We start from the raw sequence: 26924 nt of genomic DNA on the forward strand, positions 1-26924 counted from the left end.
GGTGTTCCCATTTACAGCAACAATAGCACGAAGCCAGAATCTCTCCCCTCCTGATACTGTGTCCTGTACCCAGGATTTTACCAAAGGTACATCACATTTGCTGAGTTGGACAGAGCCCTTCCCTCCTCTCCCCTTCTTCCAAAAACCTCACTAGATGCTATGAGAGGAGGGAAGAGGAGAACACCAGGAACGCGGAGAACATACATCTCGGAAAAAAGGAGTGGCGGAAACTCTTCCTGCTCGGCCAAATATCGCTGTTGGGTAGCAAGTGAGACTCTCCGGAGCCAGCCCGGATGGCCTGGAGTCGGAAGATCCAGTCCTGAAGTCGTCTCTCCAAGCATGGATCTGTTCGGGGAACTACTTTCAGTTAACTCTCATCTTGATAGGATGAATTAACTCTTCTCCTTGCACCCGGGATAAATTACTTCATAGGCTCGGTGTCTTTCACTGTTGCTTTCTTAGGGCAGGAATAATTAGGAAGTTTAACTTTTTCTTACAACTTCTCAGTGAGCAGTCACCAAGTAAGTGTTGTGAGGAGTTACATTGTGCTGTGGGTGATCCTCATTATGCGTAAGCAGTTGCTGGGGAAAAGGAATGGGGCCCTTGGGATGAGGGGCCAGAGATACCTTCACGCTCCAGAGGTTAGAATGCTAGCACAGACTGAACGCACTCACCTGCAGTGGGTGCCAGCAATGGCATGCTTAGTGCCAGAATATCTGCCACAGCTCTGCTAGGGTATCTGTGACGCTCACCTGCCCTGGCTCTGCAACATAACGATGCCAGATCAAGACTACTCCCTGTCTGGGCCATCCAGAGACAACTTCACCAAGGCCGTGAGAACAGGAACTCTGCGCGGCAGGAGGGCAGGAGTGGGTGAAGATGGTGTCTAGCTTTGATAGCTTATGTTTTAAGTGAACCTTTTGTAGCGCACACTACCAATATGAACACACCATCTGTGGCAGGATGGGTTATGCCATATTGCAAGTGCCCGGGATTGCTTTCCTCCCTTTGTTACTCCTACGTCCTTAGGACGGCAGGGCTGCTGTTAAAAGGCCCTGTGTTGGAACAGCTGGGTAGTGGGGGAGAAGGAAGAGGAAGAGGCAGCGAGGGAAAAAGCAGCAAAGGTCTGCAGAACCGAGAGAGGGAGAACAGGAGATTCTGTCCTCTGGAAGGAATATTGTACTCCGGAGCAGAATTGTAGAAGCGTTAGTGTGTAGTAGCTATTGCCGTAGAGTTTAGTAGTTGCAGCAATAGGGTATTACAGAAACAGTCATAGCTTAGTGATATACTTGTATTAGATAGAAATAAGTACTGCTTAGAGTACTGGTAGTGATAGAAATATAGGTCAGGAGTTAGGAAACCATAGAATGTATTAGTTGGTCACTTAGGCAGAGCACTTTTATACTACAAATAGTTGGTTACAAGTAAAGTACCCCCCCCCCAATATAAAAGGGGAGAATCAAAGTTCTCGTGTGCAGTGTCTTATTTGGGAACATCTTGGTGAGTCTGAATAAACAATCCCTTGGGTTTCAAACAAATCTGCTTGGAGTAGGGCAAGATGGCCTTAGCCCTAACCATTTTGGCCCCTGTGCCAGAAGGGCCCTAGAAGAGCTGGCTGAAGTGGGATGGAATCCAGGATGGATAAAAAAACCAAATCAGTATACTCTGCAAGCAAAGATGGGAAACTGATTAAATCAAATAACACGCTACTTGCAAAATTAGCAAATAACATACAAAATGCCTTAGCGACATTCCTGGCGATTATGCAGAGAAGATAAAGGGCAGATTTAATGGATTACTCTTCATTGCTAGAGTGCCTGAAGAATTCTGGGCCACAATTTGTGACATCTCTGAAGCACACTATACAAAAAGACCCCGAAGTGCCACAAGCCAAAACGGGCACAGTGGCTATGAGTCATCGGTAAGCCACAAACACCAGTTCCAGACCTCCCCGGAGCAGGGAAGAACGCGCCGTGTCCGGATTTCTTTTTCTTTCTGCGGAGTTAGCAAGATGGCGATAAACAGCCTAGATAAAACCAGGCTTCGTCAGGGCAGCCGAGGACGCTCCGTCTTCGCTCTGCTCGCCGCTTCCACGTTGAGCAAGTTTTTTTCCCCACCTGGCCGGAAGGCTGAGGCCATCGAGGAGATGCACCAGGCACGGGGGTCTATTCCCTCGAGGTCCCAAAGCCCTCCAGGGAAGCGCCGCTCAGCCGACGGGACGGGCGCCTCGCGGAGGGCCCCCCTCCCGGTTCCAGGAAAGGTGGCTTCCTCTGTGGGCGCGGCACCCTCCACGCCTGGGCCAAGGAGGGGACGGGTGGCGGGCACGGCTGTTCTTTGGAGACAAAACTTTTGTCCGCAGCCGCAGCCGCCGGGTCCCCTCAACACCTACCCGCGGCCCTCTCCCTCTTTCGCACCTTCTTCCCCTCCTGGGTTGGGTTCCTGAGTACTTCAGAGAAGTGGCCCGTAAATCCCAGTTGGGGCCCCTGCGCAGGCTGGTGTTAGGCCCGGCAGGACGAAAGACCAGCGGCAAAGCTCTCCCAAAGGAGGGACGCAAAGGCAGCCCGCGCCATCCACGGAAGGAGCGCGCAAAGGGACCCCAGACCGAGGTCACGCATGATTGATGGAATCAAGAGAGACTGCCTAGAGACTGATGACGCTGCAGAAGGAAGAGTTCCCATTGGTGCTTCTGCTTTCCTGAATGCTCCCAACTGCAAAGTCCGAGAAAAACGCTTCCTGCCCCCATCCAGACCCTCCGATTCCGCCTCTGGGGCTGGGAGCATCTCCGTTATCAGCCATCTTCAACCATGCAGCCTGTGAAGTATACTAAGTCCAATATTAGAAATGACTCAGACACATTAGCCAGTGTTAAGAGTCTATTGACTATTCTAAAGCCTTTGACTGTGTGGACCATAACAAATTGTGGCAAGTTCTTAGTGGTATGGGGATACCAAGTCATCTTGTCTACCTCCTGAAGAATCTGTATAACGACCAAGTAGCAACAGTAAGAACAGACCACGGAACAACGGACTGGTTTAAGATTGGGAAAGGAGTACGGCAGGGCTGTATCCTCTCACCCTACCTATTCAACTTGTACGCAGAACACATCATGCGACAAGCTGGGCTTGAGGAATCCAAGGCTGGAGTTAAAATCTCTGGAAGAAACATTAACAATCTCAGATATGCAGATGATACCACTTTGATGGCTGAAAGTGAAGAGGAACTGAGGAGCCTTATGATGAAGGTGAAAGAAGAAAGTGCAAAAGCTGGTTTGCAGCTAAACCTCAAAAAAACCAAGATTATGGCAACCAGCTTGATTGATAACTGGCAAATAGAGGGAGAAAATGTAGAAGCAGTGAAAGACTTTGTATTCCTAGGTGCGAAGATTACTGCAGATGCTGACTGCAGTCAGGAAATCAGAAGACGCTTAATCCTTGGAAGAAGAGCAATGACAAATCTCGATAAAATAGTTAAGAGCAGAGACATCACACTGACAACAAAGGCCCGCATAGTTAAAGCAATGGTGTTCCCCGTAGTAACATATGGCTGCGAGAGCTGGACCATAAGGAAGGCTGAGCGAAGGAAGATCGATGCTTTTGAACTGTGGTGTTGGAGGAAAATTCTGAGAGTGCCTTGGACTGCAAGAAGATCAAACCAGTCCATCCTCCAGGAAATAAAGCCAGACTGCTCACTTGAGGGAATGATATTAAAGGCAAAACTGAAATACTTTGGCCACATAATGAGAAGACAGGACACCCTGGAGAAGATGCTGATGCTAGGGAGAGTGGAAGGCAAAAGGAAGAGGGGCTGACCAAGGGCAAGATGGATGGATGATATTCTAGAGGTGACGGACTCGTCCCTGGGGGAGCTGGGGGTGTTGACGACCGACAGGAAGCTCTGGCGTGGGCTGGTCCATGAAGTCACGAAGAGTCGGAAGCGACTAAACGAATAAACAACAACAACAAGAGTCTATTTACATACATACAGCTTTGTACAGAAGTCTTCTGCTCAGCAGCATACAGACGGTTTCCACAGCACAGTTCAGTGAGACGAATTAACAGCATCCAGTGCAAGGTGAAGAGAGCAAATACACAGACCACAGTATACTCTTATACAATCTATGTCCAATAGAATCATACATTACATCATCTCGTTACACCATGCAACCATATTACACATTTCATCATCTTCCTCCTATGTCATCAGCTTCCTGCTGAGCCATAATGACACAGCTAACTTGCAGATCAAATGACTCAGCAATTTCTGTCATTATGGTTTCTATTCTGTTGTGTAAATTCCGATGTATATTTTTACAAACATCTGTCCCCCTCCGCTCTCTTGGGGGGCGCTTGTGGGGCAGCCTCATGGGCTCTGCTGGGGTCCCCCTGCTGCTGTTGCTGGTGGGGGCACTGTCCTGGGTCCCTGGAGGTGAAGGGGGGAAGGAGCCCCCTGGTAAGGAGGGGGTGGGCGGGAGCGGGGGGCAGGGAGGGACCCCTGATGCTGGTGGGGAGGGGGAAGAAAGGCGCTGGGACCCCCAGGGGGGACTTTGGGGAAGGGCCAAGGGCAAGAGAGGGGGGAGCCTGCAGGAGCCTTGATCTCTGCGTGGTCTCTGCCCCCTCCCTCCCCACAGCCCCCCAGGAGGATGGAGATGGACCCCCCCCCTCCCTGGTGGTGCGAATACACCACAAGGGTTGTGGGTCAGGTGGGGAGGGGGGTCATGGGAATGCAGCGAATGCCTTTCGTGCCCCCCCATGGGTCGGAGTCAGACCTTCCGGCCCTGAATTAAACCCATATCCTGAGCCCCCCTGAGTTTCTTGCGCTGAAATAGGAAGGTGAAGGAAAGCGAAAGGAAAGAGGGAAATTAAGGGATTTTCCTACCTATGTACACAAATGCAGCAAAAAGCCATATAAGAAAAAAAAATGCATCAGAAACTTTAGTTTTTCTTATAAATCTCAAAATAGAGGCTTTTAAAGTTAAGCTTCAATCTCCTGTGGGGGGAGCCTCTCAATTTGTAAAGGAGACCCAGCCACCACCACCCTGCCTCATAATTCCCCATAGAGGAATCAGGGCCTGGAGCGGAGGTGAGAACCACAGGGGGGAACTGATGGAGAAGGATGTGAGGGGGGTCTGAGTTGCTCCCCCCAGTTTGGCACTTAGGGAAGGAGACTCTTCCGTTGCTGCAGAGGGACCCTTCTTTGGAAGGGGAGGAAGGAAAGAACCTGGGATCCCCCCCCCCCACTACAACGACCAAAGGGAGATGGTGGGGGTGAATATTGGGGGGAGAAGAAAATGTGGGGTAAGCAGGGAAGGTGGGGGGCTGAAGGGAAGCGAGGGAAGGGCTGGGAGACCCCAGGAGCATCAGTCCATACACCCTTATTGTGCCCCCCTCCCCATATCCCCCCCCCAAGGAAGAGGGAGACAGAGCTTTCACTCCAGCCCAGAGAGCTTCTGGTGGTCTCTTCACCCCCCTCCATATATTTCCTGCCCCCTGGATCCAAAGTTCTCTGCCGAGAGTAGGGCAGTATGCTGCACCAGTTGAGCTTCTGCCTGACTTTCTCCACCCTGGGAGGATGGAGGACACCCACCAGGAAGTTCATCCCCCTCCCGCTTTTTCTTCTCCACTCCAGTCCCCCAGCAACTCTCCATCTCCCCCAGGGAGCCCCAGGGGACCCACAAGCTTCCCTCCTCCAAGAGGCATCTTCAGGGAGCAATAGCCCTGTGGGGTTGGCCACTGCTGCGAAAGACAGGCATTCCAGTATCCCCCATTCAGGGCAGATTGGGGCCCTACCTCCACACCCCACCCCACCCCAATGGTGGGACATTGAGTGGATTGGGGGGGTCTTTGGCAGGCCCCCTTGCCTCCCCTCCAGTGGAGGGACAGCTGAGAAAGGTCCACCCAACTCCCCCTTCCACCTGGGCCCTCCAGTGGCCATCCATCAGTCCCCCGCAGCAGGTCTCTGGCCCCTTCCCCTTCCTCCCTGGGTCCCTCCACTACTAGCAGATGGGAGCGATGGGCCCCGGACTCCCTCCTGATGGCCCTCCTCCTCCTCCTCACAGCCCATTTCTTGTACCAGCAGAAGTCCAAGTGCCACTTCCTGAACGGGATGCAGCAGGTGTGCTACCTTCAGAGGTATTTCTACGACCCGCAGGAGATTCTCCGCTTCGACAGCGACCTCGGGAAGTTTGTGGCCATCACCCCATGGCTCATGGCACCCAGCCAGACTATTGGAACAGGAATAAGGTCTTCCTGCAGATCCTGAGGGCCAAAGTGGATCACCTATGCTGGCACAACTATGGGATCTTCCAGGACGGTGCTGTGATTGGCTGGAGAAGTGAATCTGGGAGGGAGGGGCTTCCTGGGGGAGGGGGATGCCTGGACCCCCATTCCCCTTATAAAGATTTACTCCCTCTTTATTCTACACTCCCAGATCTACAAAATATTCCTCTTTTTCCCGGGATCCAAACTCTCTTCCTGCCCAGAATCAGGGATCTTTTTGATCCCCTCCAGAAAATGGCCCAAAGATGATTTCGGGGGGGGGGCAGAATCCAGCAACATCTCCCTCCACCCAAATATATACTAAGTGATCAATCTTCAATTGAAGGGCCTCCCCGGTCCCTTAGAAGCCAATTTCTCTTTTCTTCCTGGGCCCTAGAAATGGTGTGTTTGGCATATTAGGATAAAAAAATCAATTTCAAAAGGTCAGAAAGAGTGACTTAGCAAATGAATTGAGTTTCAGGTCATAAGAAACACTTCCAACGTTCATTAAACCCTGAAGCTTTGGATTGTTTAATGTAGGATACCTGATTCTCTGTCCCAGATTTCTTGCAAATTGCCTTTGTTTTTGTAATTTAATTCTCAAGGCTTCCAACCTCCCTCTTAAATATTCCTCCTTCCTGGGTTTCACACTGTGTTTTAATTGAAATGAAGCTTTATAAGCTGCCGAAACACCTCAAAAGTACTTTTTCCTGAATGTTTTATTCAATTTTGTACTTACTCCATCTGGTTCTGGGGCCTTTCTGGATTCTACCAGATCGAGATAATTACAGACTTTTCTAATTTTGTGGGTTCAGCCATATCTGCTGACTGCATGACCAAAATTTCTGGAAGATTTGTTACATTTTAAATAGCCTTTAGCTGTTCACTAGCTATAGCCACATAATGAAGTTTTTACAAAATTCAAAATACTGATCATGAATTTGCTTGCGATTAATGTAATTTGTTCCTGAGGAATCTCTCATCAAAGGTATTATTTTTATTTCAATGAAAATGTTTCAAACAAGAGGCCAATAATTCTCCAGGTGTTTCTCTTGGTCCCAGTAATTGTCCTGTTCAGACTATGAGGCAGCCAGACAGGTTTCCTATTTAAAAAAAACTCTTTATTAAAAGCAACTATTTACAATAATAAAGTCCTGATGATGAATAAGGCAAGACCGTTTAATCAAGACCACCCAGGCAATAATGGAAAAACAGGTGAGGCTGCAGGATCAGACTGTGGCAGATCAGCAGGGCAGAATTCAACAATCTCGCTGAACAAAGCTGATGGACTTGATGAAGCTAGGGTGCATGGCAAGGCAGGAACTGGCGGCAAGAGCTGTGGACTGGCACACCAACAGGACTGGGCTGATGCACAGAGGCTAGGCAAGAGCAAACTGGAACCACTGGGCAAGGCTTGGCTCTGGAGGCTGGGCTAGACTGGACTGGATATTCTAGGCAAGGCTGGAAACTGGAAGCAAGACTGGACTGGACTGGAGATCCCAGACAAGGCTGAGAGCTTGAAACACGAATGGACTGGACTGGACTGCACTGGGACTCCTAGGCGAGGCTGAGAACTTGGAGCACAACTGGGCTGGACTGGAGATCCTGGGCAAGTCTGAGAGCTAGGAGCAAGGCTGGGTGCACATCTGGAATGCGTTGAAACATGGTGGCGAGGTCCAGAGCTGGACACAGGGCTGCGTTCGACAGGAACGGCAAGGCAAGTATCCTCGGAAGCAGCTTGTGCAGAAGGCAGGTCTTCATAGGTAGGAAACGCTGGCGCTGATTCCACTCTGGCTACAGGCGAGGCTTTCAATGCAGGTAAGGACTCTTCCACTGGGGTTGTGAGCACAAAGGATCAGTTGTTTCCAGCAGCTTGCTCTTGGTGCACCTGCCTTTTAAGCCGATCCCTTGTGCACCTGTTTCCTTCTGCAGCCAATTGGGCTGCCTTTTCCTTCGCATGCTTTTCTGCATGCCTTTCCTGTGTGCTGATTGGTGGATTCAAAGTCTCCTCTGGAGTTTGGCCAATCAGTGTCTCAAGCTTCTCCCACTCTGCTGAGTCACTTCTGGGTTTTGTTTTCACGAGTTCTGCCTGGTAAGTTTCAGTTTCCCCTTCTGACTCAGAATAGGTTTCATTTTCTGAGTCAGAAGCTGTCTGAAACCTCACAGTAACTTTGTTTCTTTTGTTTTAAAAAATATTCTGTGTTTTCAGAGCAGATCATTGGTCCAACTCCAATTTAGGAGACCTGAAACCACAAGATGCTTCCTGGGTCTGCTTTGGGGAATGTTCTGTCCCTCTTTTATTTATTTATTTATTTGTTTGTTTATTTATTTATTTATTAAATTGGTCCCTGCCCATACGCTTCCATTGGGGAACTCTGGGTGGTTTACAATAAAATAGTCAATTAAAACAGCAAACATAAAATATAGATACAATATATAAATATATCATTACACTTAATAAATTAATATAAAAACAAGAATAAGAATAAGAATAAAATCCAAGTGGCAGGAGGATCCAATATAGTCCACACGTGGGAGGAGTGGTCTAAGATAGCAGCCAGCCCCATGTGGAGCTATTCCCCTCTCCGCCCCAAGCGAGGTAGCAGAGCCTGGTCTTCAGACTCCTCTGGAAGGCCAGGAGCGATGGGGCCAATCTCACCTCCAAGGGCAGAATATTCCAAAGGGCGGGAGCTGCTGCAGAGAAGGCCCGCCTCCTGGACCCCACCAGACAGAATTCTCCTACAGACGGGGTCCGCAGCATGCCCTCCCTGCATGACCGGGTGGCTGATGTGATGGGGGAGAGGCGGTCCCTCAGGTAGCCTGGCCCCGTGCCATGTAGGCTTTAAAGATGATAACCAACACCTTGAATTTACTTCTGGGTTGACTTTTCTTTGTGGTGATTCAGGCATCTCCTTCCCCTGAGAGGCCAAAGCTCTTTGTTGAGCACAAAGAGATGTTTTGAAGGTTTCATGAACTATCCCCAACATCAACTGAGCTTCTTTTTATTTGGGAAAAGTCATGTCTGTGTCTTAAATGTTGTTCTTCAATGAACCGCAACAAAGGGGCATCTACTTCTCATTTCTTGCTAACTGCAATTCTTTTATCCAAATGCAGCATCAGTTCTATGGGTGCTTGATCAGAATTAAACCAGCATTTCATTTTTTTACTACATTACCATCAGACTTGATATTAAAAAATAAATCTTGAACATGTGTGATGTAGGGAGATAAAATGTATATTCTTGCTGTTTGAAATTAAGAGATATCCATATGTCTATTAAATTAAATTCCTGGATGGATAGAGGGAGGATGTTGTGTCTCTGGGGGGTCTTTAAAAAGAAAAAAAATGTTCCAATCCAATGGTGGATCAAGAACTGAATTACAGGCCCTGCCCAGCAACTCCTACCTGATCCAATTATTGCCCAAAAATGTTCACAAGGCAGCCTTGTGAATCATTAGGTTTATCTTTGGTTGGGCCATAAATTATTATTCATGCCATCTGATGATCTCTTATTTAACTACTAATATTAATCTATAAATTTTGAAGATGTTTTCACTAAAGTTGCCAAATTGCAGCTTTTGAATTTCTACTGATTTAAATCTGGTCCATCTATTTTCTTGCTAAAAGGATTTTTCTCATTCAAAATTTGGATTTCTTGTAACAAAATGTCATGAATTTCAAGTTGTAAAGAAACTGCCTTTTTCAGCACTTCTACAAAGATGTTTAATGTTCCAAGGTGCAAATATGCTTATCATGAAAAAAACCCCACAAGTGTATTATTTAACTTAGTGGCAACCAGACTAGATCCCAGATCTTAATTACAAATAACCAAAACATTTAAAAAGTGAATCTTCTTAAAGTTATTAACTCTTACTAAAAAAAAAAACCGGACATCAGTAAGAAAGACTGTTAACAAATTACTTACCCAAAACACTAAATAGCCAATTGTTGAAAAGGGGAAAAAAAGATTACAAATAAGATCCAAGTATATGTTGCAGCCGCCTCAGAGGCCGAAGCTGCCGCACGCAGTATGAGAGACTCTCTACGGGTGGGGGAAGAAGGCAGGGCGGGTGCCTGGTTTACGAGCCTTTCGCATCACACCAAAATCCTGGAAGACGCAGAAGCATTTTAATTTTTGCAGCCAACCAGGGAGAGAGAACCAGTTGTCTTAGCACACTGACATCTTCCTGGAAGGCCACAAACTTCATCAATCTCCCCCCAACTCCCTGATCCAAATGTGGAAGGGCACAAGGACTCAGGACAGACCCCAAGGATGCCACTCGAGACCCCCTTGCCAGCTGGAGGGGAGCCCTTAAAGACCCTCTTGGGGGGCCCATCCAGGCCTCCGTGAATCCACCCAAGAGTTGTGCCACTTTGGTGAGGGAGGAGATCAAGAGGGATCCTCTCCAAGGCTCTGCTGTGATCGTGGGATCTGCATGATCTCCTCAGCCACTTCCTGCCCCCCCACCTTCCCCTTCCCGAAGACACCCCCCCCAGGGTCCCTTCCACCCTCCCTGACATCATCCTGGGAAGAAGCTGGCATCAGAAAGTTGGACCCCTGATGGCCTTTTCGAGCCAGGCCCAAATCTGCTTAATTCTCATATCATCCAGAATCAAACTTATCAGATTCCACAGTGGACAGTACAGACTGCAAAAAAGGAAAGTGGACAGGAGAGGTTTTTCTCCATCCCTCCAAATAAAACTCTTTGAAAGGTGACTTAAAACACAGAACAATTTTAAGACCAAAAAGGGGCCTTGAGGTTTGTGCCCCCTTTTGTGCCCTGTCCCAAAAGTATCTGCGGAGCCCATTAGCCAGGCCGGCTCCTCCCTGCATTGAAGTTCTGCTGTTGGGGATTCAATCCACTCCGTGAATGGGGAGAGGCAGCTTGCTCCATGGTGCAGCTGGACCTTTGGGAGACCGAGGCCACCTCTCTATTTTCTGTCTTGTACAATTTTAAATTTGACTCTAGTTTTTATTTTCACTCTATATAAATTTGCTAACAGCTTCTTGCCATTTATGTAAGTTTTTTGGGGAATTGGAACTGGGACCATTTGAAATACCTACTTTATCTTGGGTGATACATCCATTTTGATAATTGCAGTTGATCCTGACCAGGAGGGCTTTAGCTTTTTCCACCTCTTTTAATTTCTTGCCATAATTTGCCATAATGGTTTTCACATAATTCTTGATTACTGCCTGTCAAATGCAATCCAAGATACTTCACTGAATGTCTTAGTTGGCAGTGAGATTCTTTCTGCAAGAAATCTTCTTGCTTTAAGCATTTTTTTATTATTTTTGGTTTGGGGATGTTGATTTGGTATCCAGTGAATTTATGGATTATTTTTATCAATTGCTTCCTTTTAGTATTTTGTTTTGCTGCCAGTTTAATGAAAAGGCCCCCCATATATGCTTTCCTTGTTTCCCAAATGGTTGCATCAGAGATTCCTGATTACTTTGGAAAAGAAATTCAATTCCTCCTGGCATTTCTGTAGGATGCATCATGGGCTCACAACCCATCATTTGTCCCCCATCTGAAAGGAAGGTTTCCTCTGGAGCACCATGCGGATAATATCGGATTATGCTCCCCAAATGTCCTTGGAGGGATTTGCTTCTCGTGAATAGGGGGCATTAAAGTCTCAGAGGCCAAACACACACCCAGAGTCAGACTGATGTGTGGCCAGGAAGAAGGTCTGGCCTCTCTAGGTTGGGTTTCCCTGTCTCAAATATCCGTCGGGGCCAGTCCGTCTTTCCACTTTTCCTGCCTTGAGACAATTTATCTAAATTCAGACCTGACAGTCCACTCGTGTCTCCAAAGACAATATTTCATCTTCTTCCAATTTTATTAACTTTTGAAAAAATCTTTTGTAGAATTAATCTTTGTTTTTCTTTAGTAGAGGCCAAGGTTATTATGTTGTCTTCATTCTATAATTTAAAAATTAAAATCCTTCCTGGTTTGGGTCTTCTCTTCCAGGCCCTGCTGATTCTCCCATGTCCTTCCTTCTCCTCCTGCTTCCCCTCCAGCCAAGCCCACCATCACCATCTCCCCCACCAAGGCAGACCCCACATCCCCCAACACCATCCTCCTCTGCACCTCAACGGGCTTTTACCCCCTGGAGATCGACATCCGGTGGCTGAAGAACGGGCAGCCGGAGAAGGAGGGCGTCGCCTTCGGGGAGGAGCTCCAGAACGGAGACTGGACCTACCAGCGCCAGGTGATGCTGGAGACCCGGCTCGAGCGGGGGGACATCTACGCTTGCCAGGTGGGGCACGCCAGCCTGGAGGCCCCCGTCACCATCCAGTGGGGTAAGCCCCTCCCTCCCCTCCTGGTCTGGGGATACCATGCTGCACTGAGAAGGGGGCACCGCTGGGGCAGGCAAGACCCTTCCTGAGTGCAGAGCCAGAACGGACCCCCTGAGGAAGCTGGCCCTGACCCTCCTGCTCACGCCGGTCTCCTTCTCCTCCTCCCTCCCCAGAGCCACGTTCCTCCAACTCCTCCAGGAGCAAACTCTGGACGGGGGCCGTGGGGGCCATGCTTGGGTGGGGCTTCCTGGCTGTGGGGCTCTCCCTCCACCTCAAGAGCAAGAAAGGTGAGTCTTTGGGGCTGGATAAAGAGATATGGGGAGGGGATCATCTGGGGAGGCATCTCATCCAGATGGCATAGAAGGTCTTCTTGGACCCCCCAGTCCCAAGGCTGGTGGCCCACTGAGTCACCACAGATCCTCCAATGGCACTGAACAGCCATAGAAAGAGGGAAATCCTTGGGGGGATCCCTTGAGGGGATGATCCTTAGTAATCTGTTGCCCAGATTGAACAGGTCCAGATAGAAGTCAGCATGGAGACATTTCCTTAGAAAGCTTTATTCTTGGAGGGGCTATAAGAGAACATAATGCAACATATTATGGGCTGTCGATTGAGAGTGGGACCCTTAAGTGCTCCAGACCATTTTCAGTTTTGGTTGTATGTCTGTCTGTCTGTCTGTCTGTCTCTCTCTCGTTTTAGCAATTCCCATCCAACAACCTGCAGGTGAGCGCTTTGCATTCCCCTCCAGTAACTAATGGGTGTTTCTAATTATGTCTTCTCCCCCAAAGTATCTCTTAAATAACTGCAAGAGCCGTGAATGATGCACAAAGCCTCCTTGCTGGGAAGGAGGCTCCCTTAGTTTCTGCAGCAAAAGCTTCCAAGATTTTCTGGACTCCCCAAATGTTTTACAGAGATCTTTGGCAGCTTTTTCTCCCAGGGGACCCCAAAATACAATGCAATTAAAGACAAAAAAAGCCTCACCCTGGTTGTTTCCCCCTTTTGGGAAATTGCAAAGGTGAGGAAAGGAGGGGGGCCATTCAGGTCCTTGGGGGAAGGGGAGGGAGCACCCCATGTTTGTGGGCTGCCCTTCCTCACCCCCACTTTTTGACATCTCACGTAAATTCTGGCAAAGGGACACCAGGCCCCATCCTTTCCTGCCACCCCCATCGTAGCACAACCTTCTTTGTTAATACAGTATTAAATATCTGTGGGAGGGGGGGATGTGGAATACCATTTTCTCAAAATGTTCTTGCAATTCTGCCTTCAGCTCAGTGCCCTGTTGCAAACTCTTCCTCTGCTGAGCCACCGTATTTCTGTGAGTGACCAGAGACTTATGTGCTCCTTCTCCAGGTTTTCACACAGTTTTTTAAATGTTCTGGACTGAACTGGCCTTTGTTTAATAAGGTTAACCATTTTGTAGCATCACCCAGAAGGTTTTTCATTTCATCTCCCAGAGTTTTTGACACCAGCACCTCTGTGTGAGGAAAGCAGCGTGTTGTGACCACAGCAGGATTTTCTTCCCTTACCGGAGAAACGAAAACCCTCACGGAGCCGAGCACTGGGGCAGCACCACCAAGACAGAGGCCCACGCAGTGCCTCCAAGACAGACCTCCTGTGTCCAGATATGAAGGCAAAACATTAAACACATCTTGGCCTTTGCGTGTTTCATGTAGTTCTTTGCAGCAGAAAACGTTTTCTTGAATTTCACCGTCCTTTACAAACCTTACAAATGCCGTAACATGACATTTTGGTGAAATCTGTTGAGTCATCAGCTTGGGTAGAAAAGCTGCTGTTCTTCCGTTTGTCATACAAAACCTCTTCAGCATCATGGACATGTCCTCAATACTTCGACTTATTGTACTGCCTGACAGTGGAGCCTTTTGTCCTGTTTAAGCGACTCAGAATATAAATATAATAGTCCTTTATTAAACATAATTTACAATATCTGGAAGGTCTATAATGATTAATCTGAAAGTTATTATTTAATTTTAGTAAGCTGAAGATTGTTATGAATTAAAAATAGAACAAGGATGGATTAATATGAATCAGGTAATTAATTCTGAGGTAAATTAATTTAAAATAATTAAATAAAAACAGTCATAGGCAAACAGGTAAAATACAATTTAAGAATCAAATCAATTTGATTGTGCAATACTGAATTAGCGATTAATTGAAGTTGGTAGAAGTCGTTAATTCTGAGGCAAACAGGCAGATCTGAACTCAGAGTGAGGGGGAGGAATCCCTTTAAACCAGCGAAGAACGTTCGGGAGCAATGGTGACAGAGGAGTTGAGGCAGATTATTGAGAGACGGTAGCAGTGGATATTCTGAGGAAACGAAATAAGATAACAGAAACTGAGGTGAATGGATTGTTCTGATTATAATGGTATAGGATTTCAGGAGTTGACAGTTGATCTGTTATGGCAGAGACCGACAGTGCTGAAGCTCCGCCTCAGATAAGGAAGTGGCAGCGAGACTGAGTAATTAAGTAATTGTGGAGACAGTAGTCAATTCGCTGTAAGAAGCAGACGTGAGATTGATTGCTGATCAATTGTTGAAGATCAGGCCTGTCAATTTTAAGGGCTTTATCTGAATCCAATGATGGCTCAGGAAGCGCTGAGGTGAATTCTTGAAACTGAATATAGGAGCAGTTGTCTCCAGCGCCCTTCAGTCCCTCCCTGCGCCTTTTATAGGCTGCAAGATTGCCCTGTTGCCGATTGGGAGCCAATCGGGCTTCACGTTGCTCGTCCCTCCTTGCTGCATGTCTCTCTCTCACGTTGATTGGTGGTGGCGAACCCGGTTCACTGTCTGGCCTCATCAGCTGTTCAGCTTCTTCCCACTCGAGGCTTTTCTTCGCTTGTAAGTCTGCCTCCGTTTTTTCTTCAGCTTGGCTTAACAGTTTTTCCAGGCTGTCCCCTTCATTCTCCGACTCAGTCTCCATCCTAACACCTTTTCGATTTCTTGTACTGCGCCTGCTCCTAGCATTTTCCCCACTATTATTTTACCTGTTGGCATGATTACGTTCTCACCCAAAGTGTGACTTTTCCTTTGCTGTGTAATAAATAATAAATATGCCACCTAGAGTCGCTTTTTGAGAGATTGGAGGCCATACAAATGTGAGAATTAAATTATTAAATGTTCTGCTACTAAATAACTTGCTTCTCGGGCTTTTTTACTGACTGTCATGTTATTAACAAAACCTTTACTCTGTTCTGTGATTCCAATAGCCATTTAAAATAATCATAACTTTTTCTTGTCATATGGCTGTGATTTGTAGCAAACTGACTTTTTAATTTTGCTGGAGCCATTGCTGCATTTGTAAGTTGTTTGCCACAGATGAGGCACAACTGAAGGGCCGCAAATCAGGGCTTAGGACTGGAGTCCTTTAAACCTGGTATGGGTCCCAATAAACACACCAAGTGAGAAATAGGATAACCCTTTTATTTGAGCGCTCAAGTAACAAGGGGGTCTCTCCTCTGAAAAGGAGAGCCCTTTGTGTTAATAGACAGCATACCATTGTCTATAAGATACAGTTAAAAGCATTAAATGATTATTGGGCAATTTCTGTCACAGGGTACATAGGCATGCATACATTTGTGTTATCTATGTTAACTATACACTACATCTACACCCATCACCATTTAGGGATTTCTCCCCTCCTTCAGGTGCAAAATTCCACCTTGGCCCCTCCTTTGGGAGCGGAATGATCTAATCATGGGAGGAGAATTTAACATTACAATTACCTGTTGGGCTACTTTCGGACAAGATATCCCCCATGTGTGCATGCTTGCATGCTTGTATTATCTTCTACTGGTTTCTGCTGGTTCTGGTTTGTATTCCCTTCCCTGATCTTCCATTTGTGCCATCTCCCAACTTATACCTATCATGCGCTTGCCAGCCTCCCTCATATTCCAACTTATTCTTAGGCATCCTTATCCCCCAGGAGAGCCTTGGAGCTCTTGAGACAAGGAAGCTATTATTTTCCTTGACAATTACAGCTTACACAGTTAGCTGAACACATACATTCCTTATAAGAAGGATGCTGGTAAAATTCTGTCTCCACACAACAGAATAGGACAACCTGGATCACAGGTCCAGGTAAAACCCATTGAGAAACAGCTTTCATTGTAAAGACAGACTTTTTTTGAGTCCGTAGATATACCAGTGCAGGGAAATGCCTGAGAAGACTTAAATTCTTCATTATCATTATCATCATTAAAATTTTCAGTATTGTCCATTCTAGAATCTTCCTCTTCTCTCACATACCTCCTCTTCAAAAATTGCCATGTTGGACCCTCAGACATGACTGAATTAATGTGTACAGAATTTATTTAAAATAATGGGATAAAATGGCTACAGGAAAACTGCAGGGAAAAGACCGGGAGGGAGAGACTGACGTCACAGGCTAAGTTGGATGAGTCCATTAATTTCTTGAAAAATGCACTAGTCCCTCCCCTTCCTGTAATATCTCCCTTCCTTCCTGCAATATATTTTATAATGTTGTGACGTTACAATTTTGTGATAATATTCTCTTAATAATCATTTTATCTTTTTATAATGAGTGTTTTTATTTATTCACTGTTTTTACCTTGTTGTTGTATGCCGCCCAGAGTCGCCTTCTGTGAGATGGGTGGCCATATAAATGTGAGCAATCAGTCAATCAATCAATCAATCAATCAAGCGTTCGCCTGTTATCAACAGTTTCCCCATCTTGGGTCAAAAATTAAGAAGGGATTCAACCAAATAAACAGTCCTACAGCGCACTACCAGAGAGCTCAGAAAGAGGTGTAACTAGATTTTTGTCCGGTTTCTGCTCATCACTGTGAGAGTGCGTTGCCCACATTTGAAATAATGTTTTAACTAACTCGTGACCTCCCAGGGAACCCCAGTGACCTCTTGCAGAACCTGAGGTTGCATGGAGCCTGGTGGAGAAACCCTGGCCTGGAGGCTCAACTGAAGGGGGCAAGGATGTCACCCTGTCCAGCTCCTTTGGGGAGAGGGATGGGGGCGGTAAAATCGCCACTGCAGCTGCCTCTGATCTGTGTGGTGGTATTTTGAGGTAGCCGAATTATCAATGTGGGAAAGCGACGGTTGAGCGATGCTGTGCCCAGTTTCCTCCAGAGTCTCCCAGGAGGAGTTGAGTCAAAGGCTGCCCTTAAGTCAAGGAAAGCAGCACAAAGCAGCCTTTGGTAGGGCTGGAGCACTTTTCAGCTTAATAATGATAATGATAATAATAATAATTTTTTAAAATCTCAAAGCAGTGAACACAGCTAATCCTCCTACCTCCTATTTTCCCCACAACAACAACCCTGTGAGGTGGGCTGGGCTGAGAGGGAGAGACTGGCCCAAGGTCACCCAGCTGGCTTTCATGACTAAGGCGGGACTGGAACTCTCCGTCTCCTGGTTTCTGGGCAGCACCCAAATCCCTGCACCAAGCCAGCTTTCAGAGAGTGCAGAATGGCATGCTGATCCCTGGTGGGATATCCTGATCTAAAGCCTGCTTGTTCCAGCCTAAGATATTCTCTGAATAATCTGGTCTAAAAGTTTATGGTAGAAAAAAATGAGCGCAGAGTTCACTGATTACAGACATTAAGCTAATCGGGCAGTTGTTAGCTGGATTTGGCCTGTGACCTTTCTTGCATAATGGCCATGGGGGAGAATGAAGCCCCCCTTAATTGGGGGGCAAGGGTGGTGAAGGGCAGGAAACAGGGGAGCTGAGATGAGCCCAGCAATCAGGGTTTGGTTTCAGCTGAGGGGTGGACAGCTGCCTTGCAGCCAGGGCGAGGTGTGGCTCCCTGGCTCCAGAGGGCAACCAGTGTCTCTCTGCAAGAGGGGACAGTCTGGCTGTGATCGAAGGGACACCCTCCCTCTTGACTGGGCACTCCCACCAGGTGGGGGCCACATGCTCAGTCCTTGGATAAAACTGAATTGACAATCTACGCCCGTCACTTCTCCTAATTTCAGCACAGAAACCCTTCGGCTTCCTTGATACCCAGGATGGATACAAACTCTCTCTCCTTTGCCCTCCACAACCTTTCAGCTGCTGCTAGCATTGGAGGCCAATTGATGCAGACCAAAGTGGCACACTAGAGCTCCCATCATTCCCAGCCGGCACCCACCCACTCCATGAAGGGTCCTCCCCTTGGGTCCTGGGGAGCAGTGCTCTGGGGCCTCGTGGGCACAGGCAATTTGCAAATTCTCCTGGGCCTCTGGGAAGGGGGCTGTCTGTGGCTTCCCCCCCCCAGCCCCCAGAGGTCCCCCATGGCGGAGCACCCTCTGGCTCTCTGTGGTCAGATTCTCTTCAGGGGGAGGTCATCTGTCGACGTGGGGCCCAGCCTCATCCATGAGCTGATGATACCAGCCAGGCGCCCTGCCCCAGGCCAAGCCAGCGACAGGGGCGGGGCTAACTGCGGCTGCTCAACATCTGTACGAGGACCCGGATGAGGGGGCTTCATTTGCCATTGAGAGTGGGGGGAGCCACCGCTTTAGTGGAGTTTCAAGATTCTGGACGGTCTTGACCAGTTGGAATAATGGGCAACAACCAGCAAGAGGAATTTCAACAGGAACAAACGCAAAGTCCTACATTTGAGTGGGCAAAACCAAAGGTGGGAGTATCCAACGTGGGAGGGACTGCTCGGGGCAGCGGGATGTGCAGAAAAGGTTTAGGTGGATCACAAGGTGAACACGAGGGAAGAGCGTGATGCTGCTGCAACGGCTGCCAATGTGATCCTCAGCTGTGTCAACAGAAGTCAAGCCTCAAGATCAAGAGGCCTAGTTGCTCCTCTCTCTTCTGTGTCAGGGTCTACCCAAGGTCGAAGGAAATTTTACTGTGTGAATGTGGAAATGCCAAGGCTGTTGTACAGCTGAGAGCAGTAAGACTCATGGGGTGTGATTGCCAACACCTGTAAAGTGACTCAGCACATAATATTGGCTACATAAGTAGGATGAATGAACAGTCCTGTGTCGGGGACAGTTTAAGTGGTGTTGAGTGTTACTGTGAGTAGGAACTTGCTGTGTATATTTGCTGTGTAAGAATTAGCTTGTAAAGTTAATATAGGAAAGCCTGTAAATAGTTAAAGAACTGCTCTCAAGCTGATTTCTTCCAGCTCCACTGAGGATTGCGGTGAAAGTGCAGCTCTGACATTCTGTGCCGGCCAGGCCACAGCTGGAATACTGTGTCCGGTTCTGGGCACCAGGTTTTAGGAAGGGCCCCGACAACCTGGATCGGGGCCAGAGGAGAGCAACCGGAGTCTTCCATTATCTACTCACAGGGCTGACAGGAGGCTCCCATCGGCCAGCTCCGAGCAGCGTCTAAGGCCCAGTTCCGAGCAGGGATTAAAACCGCAGGGCAAGTTCAGCAGCAGGAACCGGAAATCGCCCTCCTGCAGCTCCGCATCTGGTTCTTCCCACCTGGGGGGAGAACCCGAATTGCTCTTTGTGGAAAAGGCCCCACCTTCACGCCCATCGAGGTCTTTGTGGACCTTCGGATTCTCCCGAGGAAGCGAAAGGAGGAGAGAGATCGGGGATCCGAGCCTTCTCCTGCCTGCTTTCCTGCTTCTAAGGGAAACCCCTAAAGGGCATCTAGTCCACCCGTTTCAGGCACAGAGAGAGTCTGGTTGAGAATGTGGGGGAGGAAGTAGATGGTCCCTTCTGAGGCTGGCAGGGACCACCCCCGGAGCTGCAGCCCCCCAAGACCGAAAGGATCCCCCTCCCCCCTTCTCCGCTTCCTTCTCTGCTCCGAACTATCTCCTCCACGGGCGAAGTCAAGAGAGACGCTGCCCGGAGACCGATGACGCGGCAGAAGGGAGAGTTCCCATTGGTGCTTCTGCTTTTCTGGGCACTCCCAACTCCAAATGCCTCCTCCCCACAATCCAGATCCAGAGATTCCACTTCTGGGTCTCCTCCCTCTCGGGGGCGGGGGCGCTTGTGGGGCAGCCTCCATGGGCAATGCCGGGGTCCCCCTGCTGCTGCTGCTGGTGGGGGCGCTGTCCTGGATCCCTAGAAGCGAAGGGGGGAAGGAGCCCCCCGGTAAGGAGGGGGCTGGGCGGGGGGAGGGGGGAGGGGGGCTGGGAGGTACCTCCTTATGCTGGGGGAGGAGGAAGAAGAAAGGGGCTGTGACCACCAGGAAGCTCCTCCCCCTCAATCTTAGCCCCCCCCTCCCTTTCTTTCCTTCCTGTCCCCCCCCCCCCCCCCCCGGGAATGGCAGCCCACCAGCAACTCTGTCTCCCCACTGGGACCCAGGAAGGGCCCTCTAGCGCTCTGTCTCTGTCTGGGTCCTCCAGTGGCCATCCATCAGTCTCCCGCAGCAGCTCCCTCCCCTCCCTCCCCGCATGGATCACCAAGGCCTTCCAGCTCCTCTACAAGCCACTGGGAGTGATGGGTCCTGAAGTCCCTCGTGGCTCTGATGGGTGGCCCTCCTCCTCCTCCTTGCAGCCCATTTCCTAGCCCAGTGGAAGCTCGACTGCCATTTCCTCAACGGGATGCAGCGGGTGCGACTCCTGGACAGGTACTTCTATGACCGGCGGGAGATTGTCCGCTTCGACAGCGACCTGGGCAAGTTCGTGGCCGTGGCGGAGTTGGGGCAGCGCTCGGCCGATTACTGGAACCGCCGCCAGGACCTCCTGCGGCACAAGAGGGCCGAGGTGGGCGCCTTCTGCCGGCACAACTACAGGGTCTTCCAGGAACGGCCCCTGATTGACCGGAGAAGTGAGTCTGGGAGGGAGGGGCTCCCGGGGCAGCGGGAATCGCAGGGAAAGAAGAGACACCCCTTATCTTGTCATAGAGACATATAACAGAATGCTAAGGTTGGAAGGGACCTGGGAGGTCATCTAGCCCAACCCCCTGCCCACGGCAGGAATCCTCAGACCGTCCCAGACCAATGGCTGCCCAGACTTTTCCTGAAACCCTCCAGGGATGGAGCCCCCGTGACTTCAGGTGGCAGGCTGTTCCTCTGCTTAATTCCTCTCAGGTCAGGAAATTCCTCCTTGGTTCAAGTCTGGATCTCTCCCTGTGAAGCATCTACCTGTTGCTTCCAGTCTTGCCCCAGAGAATAAATTTCCCCCCCAGGATTCACTCTCACGCAAAGCAACAAATCAAAAAATGCTGTCATCCCTTGGCCAAACCAGCCCGGAGTTCTTCCTTGAGGCACTGATGACCCAGCTGAATTTGTCCTGCTTCGGACACAGGATGGACAGACCCAGCTCTCCGGGGGAGGCTCTGATGCTGGGACGGATGGAGAGGAGAAGGACAGCCAGCCAGAAGGGAGGGGCTCAGTTTCAGTGGCCATGGGGCCCCGTGGTTGGGAGACCTGAAGAGCCAGGTGGGGGCAGGTCCAAAGGCAGAGTGTTCAACCCAAGGCCAAGAGCACTGGGCAGGAAAGAGGCCCAGGATGGATTGCCCCTATGAAGAGGAACGCCTCAACTCTGATAGAGCACCGAAGAAGAGAAGGGTGTGTGTGTGTGATGGTCCAGGGAGCTGAAAAATGTCTTTCTGTTGATGCTGCCTAAAATTGCATTGGCCTGTTTTGCAGCCACATCACACTTTGCACTTTTCCACCCTTAAATCTTGTTCTGTTATTTTCTGCCTATTTCTCTGTGTTACCCAGATCATGTGGGATTTTATTCATTTTCTAGAATCTTTTATCATTGGCTTTTTAGTCATCTGATGACTTTTTTGAGCCAGGCCCAAATCTGCTTAATTGTCATATCATCCAGAATCAAATTTAACCAACTCAACAGTGGACAGAAAAGACTGTAAAAGAGGAGAGTGAACAGGAGAGGTTTTTCTCCCTCTCTCCAAATAAAACTCCTTGAAAGGTGACTTAAAACACAGACGAATTTAAAGACGAAAAAGGGGGCCTTGGCCTGAGCCACCAACTATTCTTCCCTTCCGGGCCCTGCTGAGTCTCCCATGTCCTTCCTTCTCCTTCTGCTTCCCCTCCAGCCAAGCCCACCGTCACCCTCTCCCCCACCAAGGTGGACCCCGCGTCCCCCAACACCATCCTCCTCTGCACCGCGACAGGCTTTTACCCCCTGGAGATCGACATCCGGTGGCTGAAGAACGGGCGGCCAGAGAAGGAGGGCGTCGCCTTCGGGGAGGAGCTGCAGAACGGAGACTGGACCTACCAGCGCCAGGTGATGCTGGAGACCCGGCCCGAGCGGGGGGATGTCTACGCTTGCCAGGTGGGGCACGCCAGCCTGGAGGCCCCCATCACCCTCCAGTGGGGTAAGCCCCTCCCTCCCCTCCCTGCCCTCCCAGTCTGGGGATGCCATCCTGCCCCGAGAAGGGGACACCACTGGGGCTGGCAAGACCCTCCCTGAGTGCAGAGCCAGAACGGACCCCCTGGAGGAAGCTGGCCCTGATCCTCCTGCTCACACCGGGCTCCTTCTCCCTCTCCCTCCCCAGAGCCACGTTCCTCCAACTCTGCCAGGAGCAAACTCTGGACGGGGGCCGTGGGGGCCGTGCTGGGGGTGGCCTTCCTGGCTGTGGGGCTCTCCCTCTACCTGAAGAGCAAGAAAGGTGAGTCTTTGGGGCTGGATAAGGAGAGATGGGGATCATGTAGGGGAGGCATCTCATCCAGATGGCATAGAAGGTCTTCCTGGACCCCCCCAGTCCCAAGGCTGGTGGCCCCACTGAGCCACCACAGATCCTCCAATGGCACTGAACAGCCATAGAAAGAGGGAAATCCTTGGGGGAACCTTTGAAGGGTGATCCTGAGTAATCTGTGGCTCACCCTGGATTGATCCACCATGTCTAGATGTATAGAAGTCAGTGTGGAGAAGATTTCTCTGTGTAAGGATGGAGAACCCAGGGGCAAGGGTTAATTGCACCTGGGTGCTCCAACCTTGCACATCAAAGGGAAGGAAGGAGAGACTACGAGCAGCGGAGGGGCAAGGGATAAGAAGAGGGCAGGTGGTAGCAACCCCGTTCACAGCTGAGAGACCGAGAGGCCACCATCACGCAAGCTGTCAGCGCAGAGGAAGGGGCGGGACAAAGAAAAGGCAGGAGGACAAAGGAGGGAGGCGGGAGGAAGTGGAGCCAGTTGTGGCTTTGACAGTCCGAGGTAAAGACCTAATAAACAACTGTGCATCTCCATCGTGGCTTGTTTTGCGAGTTTCTGAGATTAGGCCTTAAAATAAAAACCTCACGGAAAGCCACAACTGGCTCCACTTCCTCCCGCCTCCCTCCTTCGTCTTCCCGCCTTTTCTTTCTAGTAATATTAATACTGTTGCTTTGATACTCAGCCATGCAAGACATACAGTTTTCAGGGTTTGCAGGCATGGCAGTGAAAGAAAATCAGGACACAGTGAAATGAAAACTGAAGGTCTTGTGGTTGAGATCAGTTGCACTAAAAGAATAGTATTTAATATTCAGCGCCGACAAAACAGTATTTTTATTGCAACTGCAGGCTTGGAATGGATGGGTTGATTTGACAGGCTTTTGCTTCTGTATTAAACAAGCCACTCAGCAGTTAGAGTAATCTAATTAATAGGTTGGTGCCGTCTGGATGCCTGGCAGTTCCGTGCACTTTTCTGGGTGATGCTGCGGAAGGCCTTGTCCGGGAGGCTCTCCAGCTTCCCAGTTGGGCCTTCAGTCCTGGGACTGCCCATCCAAATGCCAGGCCTGACTCTGCTCGTCTTCTGGGTCCCAACACTGGGACCCAGGCCTGCCGCTTGCTAGCAGCTCATAGAGTGCTCAAACCTGAATATATAAAGATTTCAGTAGGAAAACATATCCAAGGAACATCCCCTTCCTGCCAAGCCTGAAAATATAAGCAACAACATGGAATACGGCTTTTCCAGGATTCTGCATGCGGGGTTGAGGCCCTGGATGGAACAGGGAACGCTCGCGGAGGTCAGGGGGAGCTCCCTCTGCCCAAATTGGCTTAGGTTCTGAGGCTGGCTTAGGCCGGCGGCCGTTCAGCTCAAAAATCCCACAAGCAAGGCTGGGGCTGCAGGGTGCAGTTCTCTTCAGTCACTCCCCCCCCCCCCACTGCAGCGGGATCTCAGACTAGCTGCATGGGTGCCTCTGAAATCCAGAGGATGTTCTCAGACGCGCAGACCCCTCCCCCAGTGGCACTGTCCTCCTTGAGGGAGGGGGCGCTTCCTCCAGCATTAAAGGGGGCAGTGATGCTTCCCTTCCTCAGAAGCCCTTGCTGGACCCAAGAACAGGAACTCCAAACAATGGAAAAACAAAGGTTTTTATAGAAGTTGAGGGGTACAGGGGGAGAAATCCTGGGGATCTGACAGGCTGACCAGTTTGGGGAGCCGGGCAGCTCCTGGTCCCCATCCCTGCGTCGTTTTATGGTTATGTGAGGTTTTTATTTTAAGGCCTAATCTCAGAAACTTGCAGCACAAGCCACGATGGAGATGCGCAGTTCTTTAATAGGTCTTTACCTCGGACTGTCAAAGCCACAACTGGCTCCACGTCCTCCCGCCTCCCTCCTTTGTCCCCCCGCCTTTTCTTTGTCCCGCCCCTTCCTCTGCGCTGACAGCTTGCGTGATGGTGGCCTCTCGGTCTCTCAGCTGTGAACGGGGTTGCTGCCACCTGCCCTCTTCTTATCCCTTGCCCCTCCACTGCTCGTAGTCTCTCCTTCCTTCCCTTTGATGTGCAAGGTTGGAGCACCCAGGTGCAATTAACCCTTGCCCCTGGGTTCTCCATCCTTTCACTCTGGAAAGTTTTCCCTATGAGGGAGTCTAATGCAACATATTATGGGCTCTCAGTGGGGAGTGGGACCTCCGAAGTGCTCCACCCCATTTTCTCTTTTTCTCCTTTCAGCAACCCCCATCCAACCCCCTGCAGGTAAGCACTTTCTTTCCCCCCAATCCGAACCCCTCCCACAATTATACGTGTTTTTTTAATTCTCTAATTCTTCCTTTATTAATATGAAATACCTGCAGAAAGGGGGGGAGACCTTGCAAAGCCTCCTTGCTGTGGATGAGGCAAACCGCTGAAATTTTAGGCAGCTTTTCCTTACAAAATGCGGTGCAAACACAAAATCACCACACAACCCTAAAATCTCACTCAGGATGTTTCCTCACTTTGGGAAATTGCAAAAGGGGAGGGAAGGAGGGGGGCCATTCAGGTCATTGGGGGAAGGGAGGGAGAACCCCAAGTTTGTGGGCTGACCTACCTGACCCCCCTCTTTTGACCTTTCACACAAGTTCTGGCAAAGGGACACCAGGTCCCGTCCTTTCCTGCCACCCTGATCATTGCACCATCTTCTTTGTTAATACGAAATACTTGCAGGGAGGAGGGGAGGCCTCTTCTCTTGATTCACCCTCTAATTAAGCCAATTAAGGATAAATTCCATCTTGCCAAGGTCACGCTGGAGCCTCCCTTTGCAGCCCCTTGGCTGACCTCGGACCCCCTTCGAGTCCCAGGAGATGAGAGGGGGAGGAATCCCTGGTCCTTCGCAGCCTTTTCCTCCCTGGAAGGGGCGGATTCTCCATCTCGTCCCTGCCCATCAACCACCCCCCTGCAGTGTGGGCCTTCCTGGGGGGGCTGAAAGGGAGGGGGAGGGGGAAGCCTACCCCATGTTTTTCCTGCAGACTCTCCAAAAAAATTATTTACACTGAAAGTTTTACTGTATATTCTAATTTTCCCCTGTATCTCTTCACAGCACTCATGAGTTAATCCTGCTATTGCTTCCTGCTATCAGATGCAAAAGGATGTTTTTTCAATAGCTGATGAATTTCTGCCTTTTTTGCAACCCTTGAAGGATGGAGGTTCGAGGTGGTGGGTTGGTGAGAGGGGAGAATCGCAGCCTGGACCTTCTCCTGCCGAGACCCACCAGCTTCCTTTCATGCCTCTCTTTCTTTTGAGGGAGGGCAAATGGGGAGGGGGGAGACCATCTAGTCTGTCCCCAGGAACTCTTGGCCTGCCTCTCACTCCTGATCCCCCAATCTTTCCTGCTCAGCCCAGACCCCCATTCAGGGTAATGGCTGCAACCATCCACCCCACAGCCCCTTAACCCGAAATCCATCTGGTGCTTAGCCAAGCCTGGAGGCCACCAGATCCAGAGAGATCCACATGTACTAGCCACCCTGGGATCCCCCATTCCTGAGAAGTCTTCCTCTTTTCCCTTCCTTGGATCCCCCATTGTTTCCCCATCTCATCTCTCCCAGCGTTGAATCCATGGGATTGTCATCTACACTGCTCCATTTCCTTTATTTGATATAAAACAATAAACTTTGGATTGTAGGAAAACCCTGGAAGGGTGTGAGTTGATGCTGTCCGAATAGCCTGGTCAGATCCATATTGAGAACATGCTGAGCAATAGGTTATTCCAAGTCTCCACAGAATTTGAAAGGAGTAGATATCACAAGCTGAATAATGGGTTACCGCACAGATCAGTGTTATCCCGTTCTTT

General features: G+C 49.6%; 2 protein-coding genes and 1 pseudogene across 3 annotated transcripts in view; 2 read left to right on the top strand and 1 right to left on the bottom strand.

Annotated features, from left to right (window-relative positions):
- The window catches only part of LOC134491980 (zinc finger and SCAN domain-containing protein 2-like), a 305728-nt gene that overhangs the window by 264851 nt on the left and 13953 nt on the right, over positions 1 to 26924 (bottom strand). The gene's annotated exons all lie outside the window — the stretch shown is intronic.
- LOC134491907 (zinc finger protein 91-like) overlaps positions 1 to 26924 on the top strand; it is a 362387-nt pseudogene that overhangs the window by 8960 nt on the left and 326503 nt on the right.
- LOC134492001 (H-2 class II histocompatibility antigen, E-S beta chain-like) lies at positions 20477 to 26370 on the top strand. Of its 2 annotated transcripts, XM_063296121.1 has the most exons (6): positions 20477 to 20581; positions 20987 to 21259; positions 22496 to 22777; positions 22958 to 23071; positions 25331 to 25354; positions 26175 to 26370. In XM_063296121.1, exons 1-6 carry the CDS (start codon positions 20494 to 20496, stop codon positions 26186 to 26188), a joined length of 795 nt encoding a protein of 264 aa, XP_063152191.1. In that variant the 5' UTR covers positions 20477 to 20493; the 3' UTR covers positions 26189 to 26370. The 2 variants fall into 2 exon arrangements, with proteins under 2 accessions (XP_063152191.1, XP_063152192.1); XM_063296122.1 differs by lacking the exon at positions 25331 to 25354.

This window comes from Candoia aspera, chromosome 2, assembly GCF_035149785.1.
Source record: "Candoia aspera isolate rCanAsp1 chromosome 2, rCanAsp1.hap2, whole genome shotgun sequence".
NCBI lineage: Eukaryota > Metazoa > Chordata > Lepidosauria > Squamata > Boidae > Candoia > Candoia aspera.

What these genes read in the sequence shown, in the direction of transcription:
- LOC134492001 (XM_063296121.1), top strand. Translation starts at nt 20,494, where the DNA reads ATGGGCAATGCCGGGGTCCCCCTGCTGCTGCTGCTGGTGGGGGCGCTG. An exon ending in GCCCCTGATTGACCGGAGAA is followed by an intron (nt 21,260 to 22,495) that starts GTGAGTCTGGGA and finishes CTTCCCCTCCAG; the next exon opens with CCAAGCCCACCGTCACCCTC. An exon ending in CCCCATCACCCTCCAGTGGG is followed by an intron (nt 22,778 to 22,957) that starts GTAAGCCCCTCC and finishes CTCCCTCCCCAG; the next exon opens with AGCCACGTTCCTCCAACTCT.